Below are 21,842 nucleotides of genomic sequence, written 5' to 3' on the forward strand. Positions count from 1 at the left end.
AAACATTGTGGCTGCTTGACATTAGCATGATAGCTTTGACATTGGACAGTGTGTGCACCCTTTCCTCAGCACAGGTATATCTCATTTTCAGCACCCGATCCCATCACAGGCCTTGAGATAAAATGACGGCTGTTAAGACTGTTGTTGTTCGGTGGCAGCAGAAAAAAACTGGGCATTTAACCACACCTGTCAACTGGACTGACAGGAGAGGCTGATGGTTATAGCCTGCAAGATGTAAGGGATTCTTTTTGGCTCTGCATCTCCAGCAATCAATAAAGTTGGTGTTGACAGTTTGTATCTCTCAGGGAGTGTGTTGTTTTTTAAGAGTGAGAAGTCACAGAGTGACAGAGAGAGAAGCAAGGCAGAGAGAGAGAGAGAGAGAGAGAGAGAGAGAGAGAGAGAGAGAGAGAGAGAGAGAGAGAGAGATTATAGGAGCGTGCAATTTATCTCAATTAGTCTTGACTGGTTTCTGCCATGTTTACAGAGCAATCATGGTATTACTAGTAAAGTATGTGTTTGGATAAGTGAGGGCCACTACTAAGTACTTTAATGCAATCCTACTGCATCCACCGAGTTCTCATTATTAGAGGTGTTTGTTGCATAATCTGCATTCAAACAACATGCTAGTACTCTTTATACAACATGCCAAGACGCCCAAAGCATGCAAACAATGACAAATGAACAACTTAGTATTTGAGAGCTCTTGTCACTATTTTAATGTGCTTCAGAAATCCCAAAACATTTCTTTAGCTATGGATGGTATGTCTTGACGTACAGGTGCTCAGGGCTTTAGTTACTCTCATTAACACTATAGGAATCAAAAGGTCAGTGAGGCCACCTTTCAGACTAGATGAAATAAAGTCTGAGATGTAAAGATCTAGTTTCTGCTCAAGACTGAAAGCAATCTTTTCCGATCCGAGGTGAAACATTACCAAACAACTTGCTCCACTACAGAAGATGGGTGCCCTTCCTTTCAATAAAACACAAACATTCCTGGAAAAGAGCAATCCATTGCTTAGCATTTATGTTTTTCTTCATTCTGAAAAGAAGAAAATCACATTTACAAATGCGTCTCTGGGAGCCATGTCTCCCCAGAATCTACTGTGTCACCTCTTAGGTTACTTTACTTGCACAATTATGAATCTGATTCAGGTAGCAGGCAAAATCTGAAAAGACAAGAGAAAAAGAAGAAAAGCATAAAAAATGTTTTAGAGATTAGATGGAAAATGGGGTTTTGTGTCAGCTTATGCTGCGCCCTCGCTGACCTTAGCGTGACCTTTCTCAACACCACCGCGCCTGGCCCACTTCCTGTGTCTTCCACTGCTCCGTCTCACATACCAAACCAGACATTCACACACCCACGGTGACGGCTGAGCGTGACCCGGTCATTCTGCGAGGCTGAGAGGAATTCCTGTTCACTAGAGTCCCGCAGCTGTCTCGCAGCCTGCTGCACCGCACTGGGTTGGCGGGGATGCCGTGGGTGAACCCGTGGCAAAAAGGGGGCAGGGTGCAAGGTGACGCCAGGGTGGGGGGAGAGCTCCTGGTTTATTCATGTTCTTTACGCAAGACTTCCTGGTACACACGAGAGGCAAAGTACTGGCACGTGTGGACCAACTTGTACAGAACACATTGGGAGGATGTTCATTCAAGAAAAAAAAGACTGCCCTGGAATGGGTTGCACCGGCAATTTGTATTTCCATAACAAAATTTGTGTCGTTACTAAGTGAGCTTGTTTCAAACTAGCAATTTACCAGTTTAAATCATTAGAAACGCAAGAAATGTCTTAGCTAGTGAAAACCTCAGTGTTTTTTAGCTTGGAAACATCTGTAGCCTGTAGTCCAGTCAAAAGCAATCAACTTGGGTGCCCATATACTGTATAGAGGTTTGCTCTTTGACGCAGTCCGAGTTCGACTCCGACCTGCGGCCCTTTGCTGCATGTCATTCCCCCTCTCTCTCCCCTTTCATGTCTTCAGCTGTCCTGTCAAAATAAAGGCCGAAAATGCCCCCCAAAAAAAAGCTATCAACTCTGTGAACAGAGAGTTACTGTAGCATCACAAGCTTTAACATTACTGCAAAAAATAACGGTTTTGAGTGGCTAACAATATAGTATGCTCTAAACCTTACTGCAAACCCTTTGTTAATTTATAAATGACTTATTTAGATATGCATACATGGAGAAATATGTGTATCAGAGTTAGTGACAATAATGCAGTTTAAATGTCTGATTACACTAACTTCGCTCACGTTATTTAGTCTAAGGCGTTGGTATAAAGCGGAGGTGCCGAAATTCTTTTATATGAAGGGCCAAAATGTATTTGGATGGAAGGCAACGGGCCAAAAATAAAATGTTGTTGAAGAATACCTTACTTCTTGTAATTCTTTGTATATAAACTTATAAATTTAATTTAATTTAATTTAATAGGAAAGTTTACCAGCACTGTGCTTTACATTGCCGTAAAACTCAGATTAGGTACTTTTTGGCTGCACAAAATGTATGTTTCGTAGTCAGATAGATTTTACAGCACTTTCAAAATAAGAGGAGAATAAGCATGCCAAAACAAAGTGAGCATGGGCAAATCTTAGCCCGCGGGCTACAAATTGGGCGGCCTTGGTATAAAGAGTGTTTGAGGTATATTGTTATTTTTGGGATAAAACAAAATCTTCACAGTTCACTTCACTACTAAACAGAATTTTATCAAGAGTCAGGTTAAGTGTGTCAACCATATTCCATAATTATAACGGGTCATGTATATGTAAAGCTAACTTTTGTTACTGGGTGTAAGTACTTAGTGACAACAAATATTAAAAAACTAGTTTGACTGGTGATACCCATTTTATCCACACAATCTCAATGTACTAAACAATTGCGTTACAACAAGGCTACGTTCAAACTGCAACTGGCTCTGCGCCTTTTTTCTCTACTGAATTTACATCCTTTGAATATTCCTTTTTGAATATATATTTATTCTGTTTTAGATATGTAAAAGTAAGAATAGCACAGGAAAGGTCCTACTCAAAGTATGAGAAGCTAGTTTAAGATGTCTGGCTTACTGCCGAACTGTTTATAGTGGAATGCAAAGACTTCATTTCCACTGCTGGTTCACAATGTGTTTTCAATGTTTGAGTACATTTTCATGCCAACAAATAACATCTCAGCAGCACAGTAATTTACTATTGCTATTATCATTTAACTGGAAATATATTTTATTCTTCCTGTATTGAAAGCAGACTAGTCTATATCCGATACGATGTTCCACTTCCGGGATTGCTCAGTTGTCTACGAAACTTTTGCTGGATTTCACTCATTTACGCCGGATATCCTTTGCCTTGGGCTTCCTTTGTGTTGGAATTTTAAATTACGGTCGGCTTATGAGGACTATGGTTAACCTTTTCTCAGATCTGTGCAAGGTAAATCCAGACAGCTAGCTAGCCTATCTTTCCATTCTGAGTTTTCTGTTGCACGACTAAAACAACTTTTGCACATACACGTTCCACCAAAACAAGTTCTTTCCTGAGACTATTTTGCAGAGGCGCCGTTGCTCCATGCACAATTAGCGCCGCCCAAGACAATTGTGATTGGTTTAAAGAAATGCTATTAAATCAAAGCGCGTTTTTCTCCCAGCCAGGGCTGTGTGGACTCGTCAGACCCTCCTACGTGGAGCTGTGGAGGAAATCCTGGAAATGCGAGACTAAAAGCAGACTAACCTATATTGCTCAGTCAAAGAGAGATTCTTACTTTTTCCCTGGCAGACCATTGACATTGTTGAGTGGGTAATTTGTGGCCTAAGTTTCAGGTTGTTAAATGTAAATAAAATCATCTTAACCTGAGTAAGACCTTGGAAGACATTATGTTTCGATATCCTTTGTAAGAAAATGAATCACAGACGGAGGATGGGAGAGGAAGCAGCACTGCGATGTTACAAACGAACACACCAGACGAGGAGTCAGACAGACAAACAGTGAGCGGAAGGGCAGGTTAAATGTGGTAGGAATGTGACAGACAGTTGGGGAAGGCAAGTAGACCCTGGCCCACATGCTACTGGCGGGCTCCAGGTGTTTCACCCTTCTCCCCCGTTCACACGCGGATGTCAAGCCTCCCTGAAGGAAACCAGGTCTGTTCCGTAAGAGAAGTCATATAAGAGCCAGGAGGACAGGAAGGAATCTGCAACTGCAGGCCGTCCAGTCAAAACAGGGCTGCTGTGCGTCTGGTGTTAGTTTGGGGGCAGCTACATGAGGCATGACCAGAAAGGGGCCTGCACGGACACATAAACTTCGAGGACTGAACCTAAATATTACGTCTATAAAAACATGACCTAAATATTGTGTCTGAAGCTGAATTTTCCATCCTGTCTCCAGACTTAAATTGACACCTTTTTACACTTGTTTTGACAGATTCTAGCACTTTTTAATGACCATTATTTTCCAGGCTCAGAGAGCTTACCTTACAGTAACTGCTTACAGCAGCATACCATTATAAGACACAGTAAGTCTCAACTGGCACTTCTAAAACAGATAATGGCTACACTTTAATTCTGAACAGTTTCTGAACAGTACCAGTAAAAGGTGACAGGTTTAGTAATCATTTCATGGTCGATTTAAACTGAAGTTCATTCCGTTGATAAAGCTAAATCACACATCACCGCCCCGTTCAATTGATCTGAACTCAGGTCTATTTGCTTCAGTAAAAATAGTGAGGTTAAAAGTGAGGATCAGAAAGGGATTTTCTTTTTAGGCAATTAAGTATGTCTTCACTGTCAAACGGAGAGAGTGCCAGCACAACCTGAAGTTCGGCATATAAATACAGAGGAAAAGAAATCACTCAACTGCAGCTACTGGGAGACAGTCGGAATTATATGAAGCAGTTTATCAGACTTCAGCAAAACCACTACTTGTCATGGCTGCTGGATTGAGAGTTGAGTTTATTTCTGAAAGTGCAGTACTTTTTCAAAAACACATTTCAAGAACACTGACAGAAAATCCTCGCAGCTCGGTTAATTGAGCTCTTGTAAATCTCACAACTATTCATTCTAGACCGACAGTATTTGAGTAAGCTTTCCAAAAGGTTTAAGGTGTAAACCCTGAAACTTTTAAAACTTGGGAGAATCCAGTGTTGCATCTGTGCAGTTCCTTCACCTTGTCATTTTTGAGTATGTCATCAACCCACTAGATAACGTGACTGTAAATAATATTTATTGAAGAGATGAAGTTTGACAGGTGCAAACCCTCCAACCTAATCAAAATTTATTGAGACACTTTTTTTTATTATTATTATACCTGCCCTGATCCTACAGCCCTAACCAGCAATCAGCTATGATGTAATGTTTTCAAAGAACAAACTTAAACTTCACTTCTGCTGAAGGAAAACTATCACAACTCACAAAAATTCTCTCCAGACGTTATCTGTTTTTGGGCTCCATTAACTTGCAGATACAAGGCTGGCTGCCGTTGCAACGCTAATTTCATCACTTACAATTTTAATTTATGTGCTTGTTTTGGTAATTTCGAGGCTCCAGACAACCTGCTTGGACTGAGGTGGTGAGCTGACAGTGAAAGTTGTATTCATGCAGATTAGGCGGTGCAGGAATATTTTGGAAGTAGTTTTGGTTTAAAATTAGGCTCACCTTTTTGCCCGCTCTAAACACCACGTCTTGCAAAAAGCAAGCACAAAGAGCAATTTTTGTGGCTTCAGCTGGTGAAGGAAGAGACCTTCTTTGAAATCACAAAAAACATTTCAAGTAAGTATGTGTGCTTTGCCTTTTTCACTTTGATATCTGCATTGCTAGATACGTGAGTTAAAGTTATCTAAACTGGCCCTTTAACGGCCTAGTCTGAATGTGGAGAAGCAGCCGTTTGACTGTGATTGCTCTTCACTCTGTCACAGTGAGTGAACCCGGGTATCCTGTGGAGAAAACTCATTTTGGCCACATTTGTCCAACACTTCTGTCTTTCAGTCACAAAGCAGAATTGTAACCTACTTTTTGATACATTCCCCTTCAAAAATACATAAGATTTATAAAATAAAATGCTCAATACTAACAAGAGTAATCAATGGAACGTATTTGATAAAATCATTGTGCTGCCTTTTTTAATTTTCTACAAATCTGGACCGACAAATTCCTGTACTGCTGTCCTTGTCGCTGCTAAGGGGAGGGACCATCCAGGGACTAGGATTTGGACATGATTCCTGAACGGCTTCCAACCCATGAACCACTTAACTACCAGATATGTAACATAGGGCCAAACTACACGTTCTGCTATGTGGCGCCCTGATCTCTGTGCCACCTTAACTGACTCCAGTAACTGTCCCTTTAGTTCAGGCTGAACTGCAATAAAACCCCAAGCCAATCATTTTTTTACCCTCTCGCATAGAAAGGGATATAGACACATGAACTCTTTTACCTGAGTTGGTGCTGAAAAACTATCAATAAAGTATGTAAGCAAGCAAAAACATGAAAGTTTTGATTGGCATGAAGAGTGCCAGCAGTTCAAAACTTGCATCAGAGCATCTAGCGAGAGCAGTAACTGTATCCAATCAATCCAATCCAATTCACTGGGAATTCATCCACACCAGATTCCAATGAAGTTGGGATGTTGTGTAAAAAGTAAATAAACAAAATACAATGATTTGCAAATCATTTTCAACCTATACTCAATTGAATAAACTACAAAGACAACATATTTAATATTTAAACTGATCAACTTTGTTTTTTTGTTGTTGCAAATATTCACTCGTTTGGAATTTGATGCCTGCAACACGTTCCAAAAAAAAAAAAAAAAAAAAAACTGGGACAGGGGCATGTTTACCACTGTGTTACATCACCTTTTAACAACACTCAATAAGTGTTTGTGAACTGAGGACACTAATTCTTGAAGCTATGTAGATGGAATTCTTTCCCGTTCTTTCTTGATGTACGACTTCAGTTGCTCAACAATCTGGGGTCTCCATTGTCCTATTTTGCACTTCATAATGCACCACACATTTTCATTGGGAGACAGGTCTGGACTGCAGGCAAGCCAGGCTAGTACCCGCAATCTTTTACTACGAAGCCACGCTGTTTTAACACGTGCAGAATGTGGCTTGGCATTGTCTTGCTGAAATAACAGTAAGAAATAAGACATTGTTTGGATGGCGGCATATGTTGCTTCAAAACCTGTAGTTACCTTTCAGAATTAATGGTGCCTTCACAGATGTGTAAGTTACCCATGCCATGGGTATTAACACATCCCCATAGATCACAGATGCTGGCTTTTGAACTTTGCACTGATAACAATCTGGATGGTCCTTTTCCTCTTTGGCCTGGAGGACATGACGTCCATGATTTCCAAAAACAATTTGAAATGTGGACTCGTCAGACCACAGCACACTTTTCCCCTTTGCGTCAGTCCATCTCAGATGAGCTCGCGCCCGGAGAAGCAATCTGCGTTTCTGGGTGTTGTTGATATATGGCTTTCGCTTTGCATGGTAAATTTTTAACTTGCACTTGTAGAGCGACGAACTGTTTTAACTGACAATGGTTTTCCAAAGTGTTCCTGAACCCATGTGGTAATATCCTTTACAGAATGATGTCGGTTTTTAATGCAGTGCCACCTGAGGGATCGAAGGTCACGGGCATTCAATGTTGGTTTTTGGCCTTGCCGCTTACGTGCAGAGATTTCTCCAGATTATCTGAATCGTTTGATGATGTTATGGACTGTAGATGATGAAATCCCCAAATTCCTTGCAACTGTACGTTGAGAAAACGTTCTTAAAGTGTTGGACTAAATGCTTACGCAGTTGTTCACAAAGTGGTGATCCTCGCCCCATACTTGCTTGTGAACAACTGAGCCTTTTGGGGATGCTCCTTTTATACCCAATCATGACACTCACCTGTTTCCAATTAACCTGTTCACCTGTGGAAGTCTTTTGTTGCCCCTGTCCCAGCTTTTTTGGAACGTGTTGCAGGCATCAAATTCAAAATTATATTGGCAAAAAACAATAAAGTTTATCAGTTTGAACATTTGAACACGTCTTTTTAGTGTATTCAATTGAATATAGGTTGAAAAGGATTTGCAAACCATTGTACTATGTTTTTATTTACGTTTTACACAATGTCCCAACTTCATTGGAATTGGGGTTAATAAATAATTGAGGCCATTTTTAATTAAAGCATTAAGAAGCTGCTCGATTCACTCTTCTTTAAAATTATGAATCTGATATTTAGACAGTGGAGGTGACAAGAAGGAAAGTTTGCCAACATTTGCTACTCTGCAAACAACAGTTAAGGTCAGGTCAGGCAGAAAAATTCAAATGTTGTCATCAGACCTGGGAAATATTCTCAAGGCAATCTTACAGTGCATGCAGAATACATCTCAGTGACACTTTATTTTGTGGAGCGTCTAGTCAAGGCACAAGGCACAAGGAGTGCCTTAATAACAGACAGTCAACTTTAACCAAAAGCTAGGATAATGTTTATCATCAGGCTGAAAAATCTAAATGGGTTTGAAACTGTCTGTGGGTCAGTCCCTCTGCCATGTAATCACACTGCAATGAGTAGCTGTGTACAATAAGAAAACGATTGTATGCTATCAAATTGAAACTTTAAACTATACTTAAGATTCATGGGGCCATGAAATATATTCAAAGCTCATAACAGTATTTAAGAATTCATTCCTGTCGGCCTCGGGAAATGTTTCTTCATCTCGATTCTGAGAATTCTCTCAAGATTAAGAAAAACATTTGGCTTATCATTTCATCACAAAGTAGCTGAGGCATACAATACTTTTGCCATTTAATTAGGATTCCTAAATGAGTTCACAATAAGTGTCACCTGACAATCTGCAGCTCTGCATCCAACTTGGTGAACAGTTTCCACATATCAGACTAGTATTTAGTATTCTGAAATAATTCACTTTGGCTCTTTGTCGGAGTGTTTTAGGCAATGCTTCAGTCTGCAGTGAACAACCATGCAGTCCATTTAGACAAGCATGTCCCCCGATAACAAAGCTTTTAAGCCACAGCCTAATGGATGAGATGCCTGCAACCTTTCAGAAATGTTTATGTATCTTATTCCATTCCATATTGTCTTATGCAGTTGAACAATAATGAAATCTACAATGGATACAATCAATTACAAAAAACTAGTGGCCTCTCCTTTTAAAAGGCAGAGGGGAGAATGATCAAATTGTGTGAAGCCACTCTCCTGCAGTGAGTCTAAAAGACGATTAGAGGAATAGAAGAAAGGGGAACTCAAAGCAGACCTGATGGATGAGACCAATAGACCAACAACTAAATCCCACAGCGTGAAAAATAAAATAAAGTGATAACAAGTGATTCCTCCCAATTTAGATAAGCGCACCACTGAATGTCCACATCAATTTCCCTGCTGCATTGCACACCTGCACTCCACACTATCTGTTCAGAGTTTGAAGTTTAGAATGTTTCCCCCCCCTGACAGTCCAAAGGAGTTGGACAAAGTCCAGGTTTAACTGGCAGCACATATAACTATTCTGGCTAATGATAAAGTAAGCTGCATTTATGTTTGTCTTTATAAAATCAAGATTAGATAATTACTCACTTGCCCCTACAGTACATTAGTGTCTGTATGACTCCAAATTGGCTTCCAAAAGTTAAATAACCACTCATGTTAATGACAAACCGGTTCTTCTAACTGCAACTAAAACCAACTGAATCTTGCCTCATACATTTTGGCAGTAAATTGCCAGCAATAAATGGAAGGGGGCTGAAAATATACGAATCAAGGCAGCGGAAATGGACAAGGCCCCGGCCAACCATGCAGTAGATAGAAAAGCCATTTCCTGACAGTCTCTCATTAATCTTTTGGGTTAGAAAACAGACTCATCCAATTAAAGTCACCCAAGATGTTTGTTTATTCCTGAGAATAAAAAGCTTGATTCTCTTGGAATCAAGTCTAATACTGAACTAGTGGCACAGCATTAACATGTTGTGATGCAGCATGCAAGGATGTTGAGGTAACCATGTGAGGAAAATCAACCCTAACCATTCAACCACCAGGGAATGGGAGATGCTAATTATTTCAACACAGCCTTCAAACAGTATGCTATAATTGTAACTGACCAAGCAGGCAGGAAAAGCATCCGTCATGTCTACAGGAAGTGATTGATCACACACAATAGTTCACCTCCACCAGCAAAACGATTTCTTACTCAAGAGGGCTTATAAAAAGAAAAAAAAGAAAAGACTAAAAACTGCTGTTTTGCACTTCCCATGATTTCTCAGCTCAAAAAATATGTACCTGACAATTACAGCGCCATCTGTTCGTAGGTGAATAATGAGGCAGCGCTCACACTGTAAGTGTATGCACTATTCTTAAACTCACAATAACATTAGCAAAGTGCAAGCATTATACTTATTTCACGATATGTTACACACGAGGGAAGTTCAGGCAAGCAAAGCGACTGGTGAGAGACATGCTCCTGTATTGCTGATTGCTTATTGCTTATCTGTTGCCATGGCAGCTGTTGTAAACAGCACGCCCGGCAATTGATTGAAGAAAGCTTTTTTACACTACTGTTATAAAAGCAATATCACCTGTAATTATTGAGTACTTTTGTGATGCTGACAATGATACATCTCTGCATCACCACGAACGGCATCTCAGGTTTGATAGTTAGAACTATACTTCTAAATAATGTGCTTATGATGAATTATACTGTGGGGTATGAGCAACACAATTGTGAGTGTAGTTAGTATACATTATTCTTCAGCTGCGTACAATCAAAAGGGCACTAATATTATATCATTAAACTAGATTAAATCATTAAAAGATCACTCTCCCAAAAAGCCTTAACGCTCACTTTAATGTGAAAAGGTCATTTTGTTGTTTTTTCACAGCGCATCCAGCAGGCCAGCACTTTAACTCCCAATAAAACAGTAATTAAATGTCATTTTCACAGGACATATTATGTCATTATGAACAAAAGTAGCCATTTATAATCACTTATAATTCTGCCCGAGACAATCAAGTCATTTGTGATTTTTACAGTTCTGTATTTGAAAACATATTATTTTGTCTCTAGTAGCTCACACTTTGCCAATTTATAATTCATCACAGCTGACGCCTCTTATTAACAGAGCAGGGGCGAGAAACCAAATCAATTATATCGCTTTATAAATATGAAAAATCTCACAATTTAAATGTGAGAAAGGGTTTTGGGAGAGTGCTGATTGCGTGTGCACATGTGCATGCTAATGTAACTTGTAGCATGTTCAGAATAAATGAAATGCGGTGGGTGAAGGTAGCAGCTCCGAGTTTTTCCAATCAGTATCCCTGCCGCCAGTGGGGCTGGGGACCATTAGCACCAGTGAGCCAAGTAAAGTGACTCTGATGTGATATGACAGGGGCTTTCACAGAAGCCGTCCTACCGTTTCAATCATTGTCAGTCACACACACACACACACACACACACACACACACACACACACACACACACACACACACACACACACACACACACACACACACACACACACAGAGCTACCCTACATTGCAGCTACCCTCACTAGGAAACCAGTGCGCTCACACTGTTTTGTTTTCAAAAAATGTCTTGATTCACTAATTTCAGCAGCCATAAAGCAGTCAGTCAGAGCCAGTTCCTAAAATACAGGACTATATTTTCTTCTTCTTCAGGTCTTGTCATGATCCTAAATCAGTCAATAACTGTTATGAAGTAACTCCTTCTAGGGTGCTTTGAACACATCCCATGACTTCTATTGACAGCCTACATACAATATGAAGTGACAACTGACATCAAATAGAACATTCATTACCAAGAAAAGTGCATTATGTAGACTATAAACGTGCAAAAAAATCTATATTTTTCTAAATGTCGCCTTAATGGGAAAATGCATAGTGCAGCACAAGCACATATATATTTAAAAATAAATAAATAAACATTGTCTTCTTTCAAATGGGCGTTGGCTCATACCTAATAATCCCCTTGAATAGGTTGATGCACAAAATATGGTTAGAATGGGATCTCGATATGGCACCAAATGGTGGTGAAATGTACAGCTTTCAGAGATGTACGTAGGCCTCATGCAGGATAGACCCTCCTAAAACTTTAGTCTCACACATTTTTTGCAGAATTAACTTGGCTATTAAACAGCTGGAGTGAGTTAATTATGAACTAACTCAAAGACTTCGAGGGGAACATCTTGCCTTTACAGGAAACATATGCTATATAAAACAATGCTAATAATCCCCTACAGACTTGTCACATAGATCAGCCACCATAACAATGTATTCATCACTAGGCTATCGCCTGCTCCCCTGCAGACTAGATATTAATTGCATGCCAAGTGGACACGCCAGGAAAACGAAGGGGGGGATATGACGCCTTCCTCTCCACTTTCAAATCAAACTTTTATTTTGTCGGTGTATTGAATCATGCTGTGGATGAAGAAGCTGCCCACTTCCCTACCTCTCTCCTCCTGCTCTCAGCCCCGGGTCTGGTGATGAGCGCCGTGTCACCGCACACCACGGCCGCGTCCTCCACGAACACGCAGTCCGGGAGCGACTCGTCCGCGGGGAGCTCGACCACCTCCAGCCCGAGCCTCGTCCCCAGGACCTCGACGTACGCCTCGTGCTCCCTCCGCGCGTTGACCACGTCCACCTCCGACTGGCTGCTCCGGAGCGCTTCTTTGGCCAGGGACGCCGGGATTCCCCGGACGACGGCGTGGGTGTAGTGACCAAAACCGACCATTAAACCAGCCATGTTTAGCTTTCCTTTTTACTTGGCACGCTCAAATCAGAAACAAAAGGACTGAAAACACCCTAACAGACTAGCTCGACGAATGAATGAGAGCAACTACTGGCACTTAACCCGATGCTGCCTGGCTTGCTTATTTGTTCCCTGCTAGTTTTGTTGGGTTTGTATTCTTTATTTACAGTAGCCTGCTACACACACACACCGTGTCAGTCAGCCCCGCTCCGGTCTCCAGGCGAGCGACAGCGCTTCGGTGACGCGCACCGACCATCACGTGTAGCGTACGAGTCTGTCAATCGTCAGTGAGGCGTTCAGACCAACAAGTGACAGTCGAAACACACTGAACCTATAATGGCTCGATCCGTTTCACACGGGACCAGCAAAGCAGAGCCTGCAAGTCAAACTCTTTTCATGAACGAATTCCGTTATGTCTCCATCTATTACACATGAGCATTCAATATTTAGCAATCAATTAGACCAAAGCAATAAGAGCAAAACGAGCAATTTGGATTAGATCTAACAATTAGTTAATTCATCAAAAAATGTAATTTAGTTTGCATCCACAATCCACATAGTGAAGTCTGTATTTTATCCACTATATTTTAGAAAATGTTGCTGTTAATAGTAAGATTTATATAAAATGATTTCCAGAAAAAAGGTTACATTGAGTTGCTGACATCTGCTTTATCTACACATTAAAATGAGTGATATCAAGAACAAAATAAATTTGTTAAGAATATGAAAATACAATATAATTAAAAAAAAATATAGGATTTCATGCTTAACAGCAGTGTTAGAGGTTGTGTTGGCACATGGATGCCAATCATTCACACATCTTCTGGTTTTATGGAAATATTGACTTGACATTGACTATATGACATTTTAGGTTGTATCTTGGTGTGATAATAGAGGAAGTAGTGTCTATGTCAACCTTTAATGGTTGCTTGCAAAAACGGTGGAACCTCCTAGACTTAAACAAGTAATGGACATAGGAAATTATATATTTGTAATGGGTGTCCCAGAGGACAAAATGAGAGAAATTGATTACCATTACTGCAAACAACAAGAATGTTGTTATATCTGGATCTGCATAAAGCTAAGGGCATAAAACCAGTTTGAGTATCAGAGTAAGAGATGCATACACACTTGTTTCCTATGCTTTGTTAAAATATGTCTCAACTGTTAGAAGTAAAAAGCAAGAAAGAAAAACTCATCTCTATTCCTGAACCTGAGAATTTGGAGACATATGCAACTGCTTCACTCTTGGCAGACTTTATGAAATAATGTACACTAACTTCAAGGACAAAGGATATATATATATAAATATGGAGGGTGTCTGCTTGTCCTGCAGTGTGAGAAGTAGGGCAAGGAGTGTGAAAGGAAGAGCAGTGTTAGTACGTGTGTGTGTGTGTGTGTGTGTGTGTGTGTGTGTGTGTGTGTGTGTGTGTGTGTGTGTGTATAGGTGGAGGAAGGGAGGGGGTTTATATTCCCTATGGTGCCATCTGAGGAAGGTTCTGGGCTTGAAACTGTCTGAATGGATGGAATGTTTCTTCAGACGTCCCAGAAACACATTCTTCCACCGCGGGACCTCGGTTTGTCTTTTCTTGTTCCAAATTCACTCAATTATCCCCGACTGCTCTAAACATTCCAGGAGCCCCACATTCCTTTTTCCACTCCAGCCAGGATCGCCAACCACCACCCCCACCACCCTCCTCCTAACACTAACACCTGCCCCCACCCAGACTTTCTTTCTTTTCCATCATTCCTCATCACGGATGGACGTGGCCCAAGAAAAGACCCTCTCTTTCTCTTTTCTCTCTCCGTGCCGAGGAATTTGGGTTACTTTAGATGAAGGAAAGCCCTCATACTTCAGGCACACCTGGCTGGTACATTGTGCAACTATAAAAGAAATGAGTGGAAGCAGACACGATCCTCCAGCTGCGGATGAAGCGGCACCAAAAAGCATCACCTCTTACTTGCCTAGTATGATTGGACTCATGATGAGATCCTAGACGTCTAAAGTGACATGCGTGATTACACCAGGTGCACGGAGCATATTTAACTTTAAGCAGTCAGGGACGTTTATTAACTTAATTACTCCAAAGAATAAAGTGATGAAATGACATGAAATGATAAAAAAAAATGTATCTTACTAGATGGAAAGGATTGTATTATGAGGCATTTCAATAGCAGCTTCAATTGTGTCCGATTCAAGCTGATTCAAGACATTTTTTGAGTACATGTCAGTTTTGTTAAGAGGCTTGAGGAAAGGGTAAAGTGACATATATCATCACACACTATTGTTAAAACTAGTTGTTTAGGTATTTCGTTGCACTTAGACCCAAAATGGAGTCAAAGTAACCCCTAAAAGGTTGTAGAAACATCCACAAGGGGAAAGCTTAGACATTGTGATGCTGGGGTTAGATATCCAAAAATGGCCCCCACAGGGCGCCTGGGTAGCTCACCAGGTAGAGCAGGTGCCCATATATAGAGGTTTACTCCTCGACGCAGTGGCTGCGGGCTCGACTCCGACCTCTGGCCCTTTGCTGCATGTCATCCCCCCTTTCATGTCTTCATCTGTCCTATATAAATAAAGGCCTAAAATGCCAAAAAATAATCTTTAAAAATGCCCACCGCAGAGGAATGTTTTATTTTTACACAAAATTAACCCATCACTGCAATGAGTGTTTTGAAGATGATGTATCTGTTAAGCTGAGGATTAAAAATGTGGACAATTATTTTCTTGTTTTTGACAACACATACATTTGCATGCATAGTAAGTAACTTATTTTGGCAGTGGCATGTTAAGTAAGATATCTTATTTACTGCACCTTCCTGAAATGCAACATTGCTTTCCACATTTTGCTGCACAAGAACACGAAAAAACACCTCTAGCTTCTTTTTGTTAGCCAAATGGCAGCTCGGCGCTAGCTACAATCCCTTTGAACAGACCCACAGTGAATGTATATGTCGAAAAAATGTCACGAACATCACTAACAGGAGATATGCAATAGCCATGTGCTGGTCGTATGCACAAGATCAGACAGAAGTGGAATTGTTTCAAGTAAAAATGGGCACAGCTTTAGGCATAATAATCTTGGAGGAAGAAATTACACAACAAAGTGTGCTTTTACAACATTATGAAACAGCCCTCCTCACTCAAGGCCATTTCATTTCATTATGCCAAGACAACAAAGACAAAATGGCTGAACATATCTATCAAGCCTGGACTGCGCCTTTTTCCTTTTAAAGATTCAGCAAATGTTTCAAATCCAATGAAATTGACGTGAATCTATGATTAACAGAGTTCTGCCTTTTCAAATCTACATTACTTCACAACTTGATTCAGTATTTTAATCGTTGGCCTCATCGCTGACCTTGTTCACACAAGAATGGCCATAACTCAGCAGACTTCCTGCTGCTCCATGCGCTGACAGAGAAAGGAAGTGTTACCAGCACACACTGCATACCAGTGACCAGTTATGACATTTATCTTGAATATACTACAATGGAATCTGTTGTTTAAACATGCCGGGCCATCCTGTTCTGTTCCATCTGTCACTTGGACATAAATGGGGATGCTGAGGGCTGCCCGCCACAGACTTCCTGAGGACCAATTCTGAGGGCCGCTGTCTCTTCAACTGTGAGTGCCCCTGGTGGAATCTGACAATGAGTTTCCAATACAGTGAGCCACAACATAACGCACAATAATCTCTCTCAAACTTTGGTGAACCTTTTGAGAGATTGGAGGTTGTGGAGCTGCTCGGATAACCATTCTACAGAGCTGTGAGCATAATCCAAAGGTCATTTCTGTAAAGGAAAGAGACCCCCCTCCTCATGTTGGGGACTGTGTGTGTGTGTGTGTGTGTGTGTGTGTGTGTGTGTGTGTGTGTGTGTGTGTGTGTGTGTGTGTGTGTGATGAGGGTTCTCAGACAGCCTTAGTGGAAACTATTATGCCAGGGCAATTGCAACATGGAGAAGCATGTCCAGCTTTTGGAATATTTCCTAAACCGAATGGGTAATTAAGCAATGAAGATTACTGCGTGTTATTCTCCATTGACGTACAATGACAACACTGTTTCCTATCACCATAACACACAGTCGGATGCACACATGCGGCCATACGCACGTATGTGAACTCACATACAGTATGCACATACACACACTGGAGAGACTTTAGGTCAACATAGTAGAGGACGATCAAACAAAGCATGACATAAGACCTGCTGTACAAACAGCGAGAGACATTAAAGGGGTATTCCACCAATTTGGTATTGCACTTCCACAAAATTAGGAGACTCGTGAGAGAGAGTAAGGTAAAAAATGATCAAACATTTTTTTGTGCCTTGATCAATCTCCAAGAATACTGCATCCTACATTTCCCATATGCAACCATGAGCATATTATTATAACTATCGCTGCCTGATAAATGCCCATGTTTTTTTTAAACTCCATGGCCACAGTTCTTGTAACACGGGCTTTCTGTTACAAATATGTATTTAGTCGCCAAGCCCGAAACTGAGATGATGACATTTGTCAAACATTTCTTTTTAAAGCTGTTTTCATAGTTGTACTTGCCATGAGGCGCAAACTGATGTTGATGTGTGAACTCAATAGTGTCCCTTTAACATCTTAAGTTTGACATTACCATAGGCAAATGGGCACACATTAGCATAATGCAGCTTGGAAATACACACTGCACAGACCTCATTGCACATTTGCTCACAAAGACACACCCCCTATCCAAATAGGCTGCACACACACACACACACACACACACACACACACACACACACACACACACACACACACACACACACACAGGCACACCTCCAGTCGAAAACCTCTCACAGACTCAGGCTATATGGATCTGTTCACAATGTAGGCTAATCATATTAATATCATATAAGTATTCACTGGCATTTGGACATTGGTCATTCTTTAGGCTACATAAAAAACATAAACATCTACAATACAAGCCCAGAAAGTCCGCCAGGAGAAAGTTTAAAAAAGCTACAGTGTTCAACCTGTCCACAACGTTTGCTGAATGAATCTTTTAAGATAATTTCAACTGCTATGACTCATATTCATTTAACGGGAGCACGGTGATGATTCATGGTTTTGCAGATACAAGCTGATTCATATCTCATGTCAACTACAGTCCGCGGGAAAAAAAACAGAAAATAAAATAAGTCCAAACTCACCGGAGAAGCTCTCCAGCCGTCTTGTTCACTGCTGCTGTCTCAGTGTATCGTCATTTTAAAAAGGGGGGGAGAGAGAGAGACGTGAAATGTCCGATCCTTATAAACACAAATAAACAATCTGCCCGCATGCAAAATGTCCTTTTTGGAATCTGCCAGCCGTTCATGGAAATAATAATGGTTTTATGTTGCGTCTTTACGCATTTTCGTTTCCATCTGGTGTAAGTTTTCATCAATCGGAATAATTTGAAAACTTCAGTGGAGAGGACTTATTGAGACCCCCGATGTAAAAAAAAAAGAAAGTAGAGACAAAGACCAACAATTTGTCTCCCCCACCAACACCACAACATCCCTGGTGGAAAATTGGATCACTTTACCTACAACGGGACCCCCTTCCCCCCCCTCCGAAACGTGATGGACACATTGCGTGAAAAGTCAAATTGCCTCAAGGAATGAATGCAAAGGAATTTCCCTGCATGAAGAACATATTTAACAAGCCTTTAAGCTGTCAGGAATGCTTTGTGGTCTGCTGGCCAAAGGGAGAGAAATATGTTAATAATGTAGGCTACTGCCATACCAAATATGGCAATATTGTTACGTCTGAGCTCTGGTGCGCATCTGGAAACGCTTAGCTCCTCTAAAGGCACTGGAAAGCCAGAAATAGACGCTGTTAAACGTATTTCTGCCCACACCTTTAGACTCAAAGAGAAAAAAAACCTAACGCTATTTTAAACGTGGCCACTGCAACATGCTATAAAATTGTAGCTAACTAATTGTTTTAATCAGCAAAAAGCATTACTGTCACAAAAAATGACAAGAAGTCCATTATTCCTAAGGGGACACTGTATTGTGATACTGAAAAGGCACCGTGTTTTTTGGCACGTTTTCTACACACTACTTAGTACTTAGAACGCACTGAAACCAAGAAGTTATAAAATACCAAATTGTCTTTTTCACTCATTTGTTTATAAAGTGAAAAGACAATCACAGGAGGGAAAAAATAAAAAAATAAAGCACCTAAACTCCACTACTTCTACAGAAAAGTCCTCTGAACTCGAGTTGATAGATGTGAGAAGCGAGCAGAGGAAGAAAATGAAAGGGGGGATAAACAAGAAGGGAAAAATGTGAGACGGAAAAGTGTGTTCAGATGGGATCCAGGGGGGGAAAATCCATTTGAGAAAAAAAAAAAAAAGAGAAAGGTTTAGACAGGGTGGAGCTTAGGTCTTGGATGGAAAATGCGCCGAGAAACATTCCTGGCATAGTTTGGGAACAGTTCAGCAGGCAGCCCAGGAACGACGTCAGCTTCCCACTACGGTATAAAAGGCCGGAGGTGGCCGGACCTCAGCAGACTGCAACCGCTTTACCGAGAGCTTCAACTACTCTAAAGGAGCCTCTAACACCAGAGACTACCAGCAACAAATCAAGACAAGACGACTGAGCGAGGGAATACCTAAGGACTCCTCCGAAGACAGACTATAACTAACTTTTCATAAAACTGGGACCAGGATTCCTCTTGAACACGCAGAAGAAATTTTATCCAAGATGCTGATGCTTACTGTTGTCGTTACCTTCCTTGGGAGCTTTAATATGGTGAGTCATTTCACTATTTCAATCTGAAAGAGTTTCCTGTGTTTAATGAGAAGGGACATGAGCACGTTTCTTTAAACGGGATGAAGTGAGGATAGCTTTTCGATATTTGTGGGATGTGCTGTGTGGCATGCCTTTAAAAGTTTCAGTCTTTAACAGAAGATTTGGTTGTTGGCTGTACAGGTCCTCTCTTCCTCCTCCTCCTGCCCCTCCGTGTGTGAGTGTCCCATGGAGATGCCCAAGTGCGCACCCGGCGTGAGCGTCGTCCTGGACGGCTGCGGCTGCTGCAAAGTTTGCGCCAGGCAGCTGAACGAGGACTGCAGCCTGACCGAGCCTTGTGACCACACTAAAGGGCTGGAGTGTAACTTTGGGGCCAGCTTTGCTGCTGCTACTACTCGTGGCATCTGCCGAGGTATGTATAAAGACCGTCAGCTCCACATGTCTTTTTTTTTTTTCTTTAAGTAAGGTGTGTTTTAATTCAGTAGACCCTGGGTGATTTCAGCACTGTGGAATGCAGATAGAAGGACACTTAGACTAAACCTCAAAGTACAGACAGCCCACTGTGGAGGGAAAGAGACTCCTCAGGCAGCCTGAAGAATTTCACAGTTTAACTGATCCTTACCTGGCAGCCATGTGATGTGTTCAGCAGACGTTTAGAGCAGGAAAGAATAACATTCCTTTCCTCCTGTTTTTCTCCCCTTGCAGCCAAGTCAGAGGGCAGACCCTGCGAGTACAACAGCAGGATCTACCAGAACGGAGAGAGCTTCCAGCCCAACTGTAAACACCAGTGCACCTGCATCGATGGGGCAGTGGGATGTGTCCCACTGTGCCCGCAGGAGCTCTCCCTGCCCAACCTGGGCTGTGCCAACCCAAGACTGGTCAAGGTAGCAGGCCAGTGCTGTGAGGAGTGGGCGTGTGATGATGGCATGCAGAAAGACATCCTGGAGAAGATCTTTGGCAAAGACATTATGACTGATGAGTCGGAAAGAGACCTCACCAACAGGAACGAGCTCATTGCTATCGTGAAGGGAGGACTCAAGTCCCTAGCTGGTAAGAAAGCTGTTTTTCATCCTAGAAATGTTCTGGATATAAAATAGAATATCTTGAAACATGCAGGATTTTAAGATGCTAATGTTTTTTTTTCTTTTAAACACAGCCTTTAGACCACAGCCTGAAGTCCACATGTTTGACAGCCAGAAGTGCATTGTCCAAACCACACCCTGGTCCCAGTGCTCCAAGAGCTGTGGAACAGGCATCTCCACCAGAGTCACCAACAACAACAGCGAGTGCAAGCTGGTCAAGGAGACAAGAATCTGTGAAGTGCGGCCATGCACCCAGTCACCTTACTCCAGTCTGAAGGTAAGCTTGAGCCACCATGACTGAATATGATGGAGACCTGCATGGTACTGTAAATGCACCTCTTGTGGGTCTGAGTGCATGACTAATCTCCATCTCCTTGTTATTTATTCCTCTGCAGAAAGGAAAGAAGTGCAGCAGAACCAAGAAGTCCAGCCAGCCGGTGAAGTTCACCTATGCCGGCTGCTCCAGCCTGAAGAAGTACAGGCCAAAGTACTGCGGCGCCTGCGTGGACGGCCGCTGCTGCAGCCCCCATGACACCAGAACCATCCGTGTCAAGTTCCTCTGCGAGGACGGAGAGACCTTCAACAAGAACATTATGATGATCGAGTCCTGCAAGTGCACCTACAATTGTCCCCATGCCAACGAAGCCTCCTACCCCTTCTACCGCCTCTCCAACGACATCCACAAGTTCAGAGACTGATTGGCAAAGAACATCCAAACCCCTCAGCAAGAGAAAGAGATGATCCGCAGCACTGGCAGCCAATGGCAGTCCAGATGAATGCAGGGGTGTAAATAGACTATCAATCAACTACCAGCTTCTTGTTGTAACTAGATTCCCAAGGAATTGTGGGCTTACATCATGAGGACTTTATGAAGTGCACTGTTTGCTGTGACTACATCAGCATTCTTAACTAAGAACTGCTTCATATTAATGGAGCATCAGAAGTAGCTTCGTTATGGAGCAATATGTAATTAATATTTGTACATTTATGTTAGTCGCTGATATCAATTCACTGTGTATATTTTGATCCTTTACATCAGACATGACCCAGACTGTAGACTTGTGTGTGTATATGTAGATATGCACATACGCAACTTCAATTAGCATACCATCCTGTATCTTAAGAACAACACACCGCAATGTAACCTCTGGACTTGTTTAACAAGTGTGTGGTTTCATTCCTTTCTGACGTGGGCATTATTGTTCATGTTTTGTGGCAGCTATTGAACTCCCTTCATGAAAAAAAA

General features: G+C 41.6%; 2 protein-coding genes across 4 annotated transcripts in view; one reads left to right on the plus strand and one right to left on the minus strand.

Annotated features, from left to right (window-relative positions):
- Window positions 1-18,208, minus strand: part of ddah1 (dimethylarginine dimethylaminohydrolase 1) — a 78,469-nt gene extending 60,261 nt beyond the window's left edge. Inside the window, exon 1 of one of the 3 annotated variants that reach the window (XM_028588085.1) lies at window positions 17,931-18,208. Coding sequence is in view for 2 of the 3 variants with exons in the window: in XM_028588083.1 (XP_028443884.1) it covers window positions 12,442-12,735 (294 nt within the window). In the remaining variant the exon portion in view is untranslated. Of the gene's footprint in view, window positions 1-12,441; window positions 13,085-17,930 lie in introns of those variants that run through there. The other 2 variants (XM_028588084.1, XM_028588083.1) reach the window with 2 other exon arrangements.
- A 1,055-nt stretch (window positions 18,209-19,263) lies between these two features.
- ccn1 (cellular communication network factor 1) lies at window positions 19,264-21,842 on the plus strand. The gene is made up of 5 exons (XM_028587413.1): window positions 19,264-19,517; window positions 19,698-19,926; window positions 20,220-20,564; window positions 20,671-20,873; window positions 20,992-21,842. Exons 1-5 carry the CDS (start codon window positions 19,470-19,472, stop codon window positions 21,292-21,294), a joined length of 1,128 nt encoding a protein of 375 aa, XP_028443214.1. The 5' UTR covers window positions 19,264-19,469; the 3' UTR covers window positions 21,295-21,842.

Source organism: Perca flavescens, chromosome 9 (genome assembly GCF_004354835.1).
Source record: "Perca flavescens isolate YP-PL-M2 chromosome 9, PFLA_1.0, whole genome shotgun sequence".
Classification (NCBI taxonomy): Eukaryota; Metazoa; Chordata; class Actinopteri; order Perciformes; family Percidae; genus Perca; species Perca flavescens.

Coding starts and splice junctions, on each gene's coding strand:
- ccn1 (XM_028587413.1), top strand. CDS start 19,470: ATGCTGATGCTTACTGTTGTCGTTACCTTCCTTGGGAGCTTTAATATG. Junction 19,518..19,697: donor TCCTTGGGAGCTTTAATATG/GTGAGTCATTTC, acceptor TTGGCTGTACAG/GTCCTCTCTTCCTCCTCCTC. Junction 19,927..20,219: donor TACTCGTGGCATCTGCCGAG/GTATGTATAAAG, acceptor CTCCCCTTGCAG/CCAAGTCAGAGGGCAGACCC.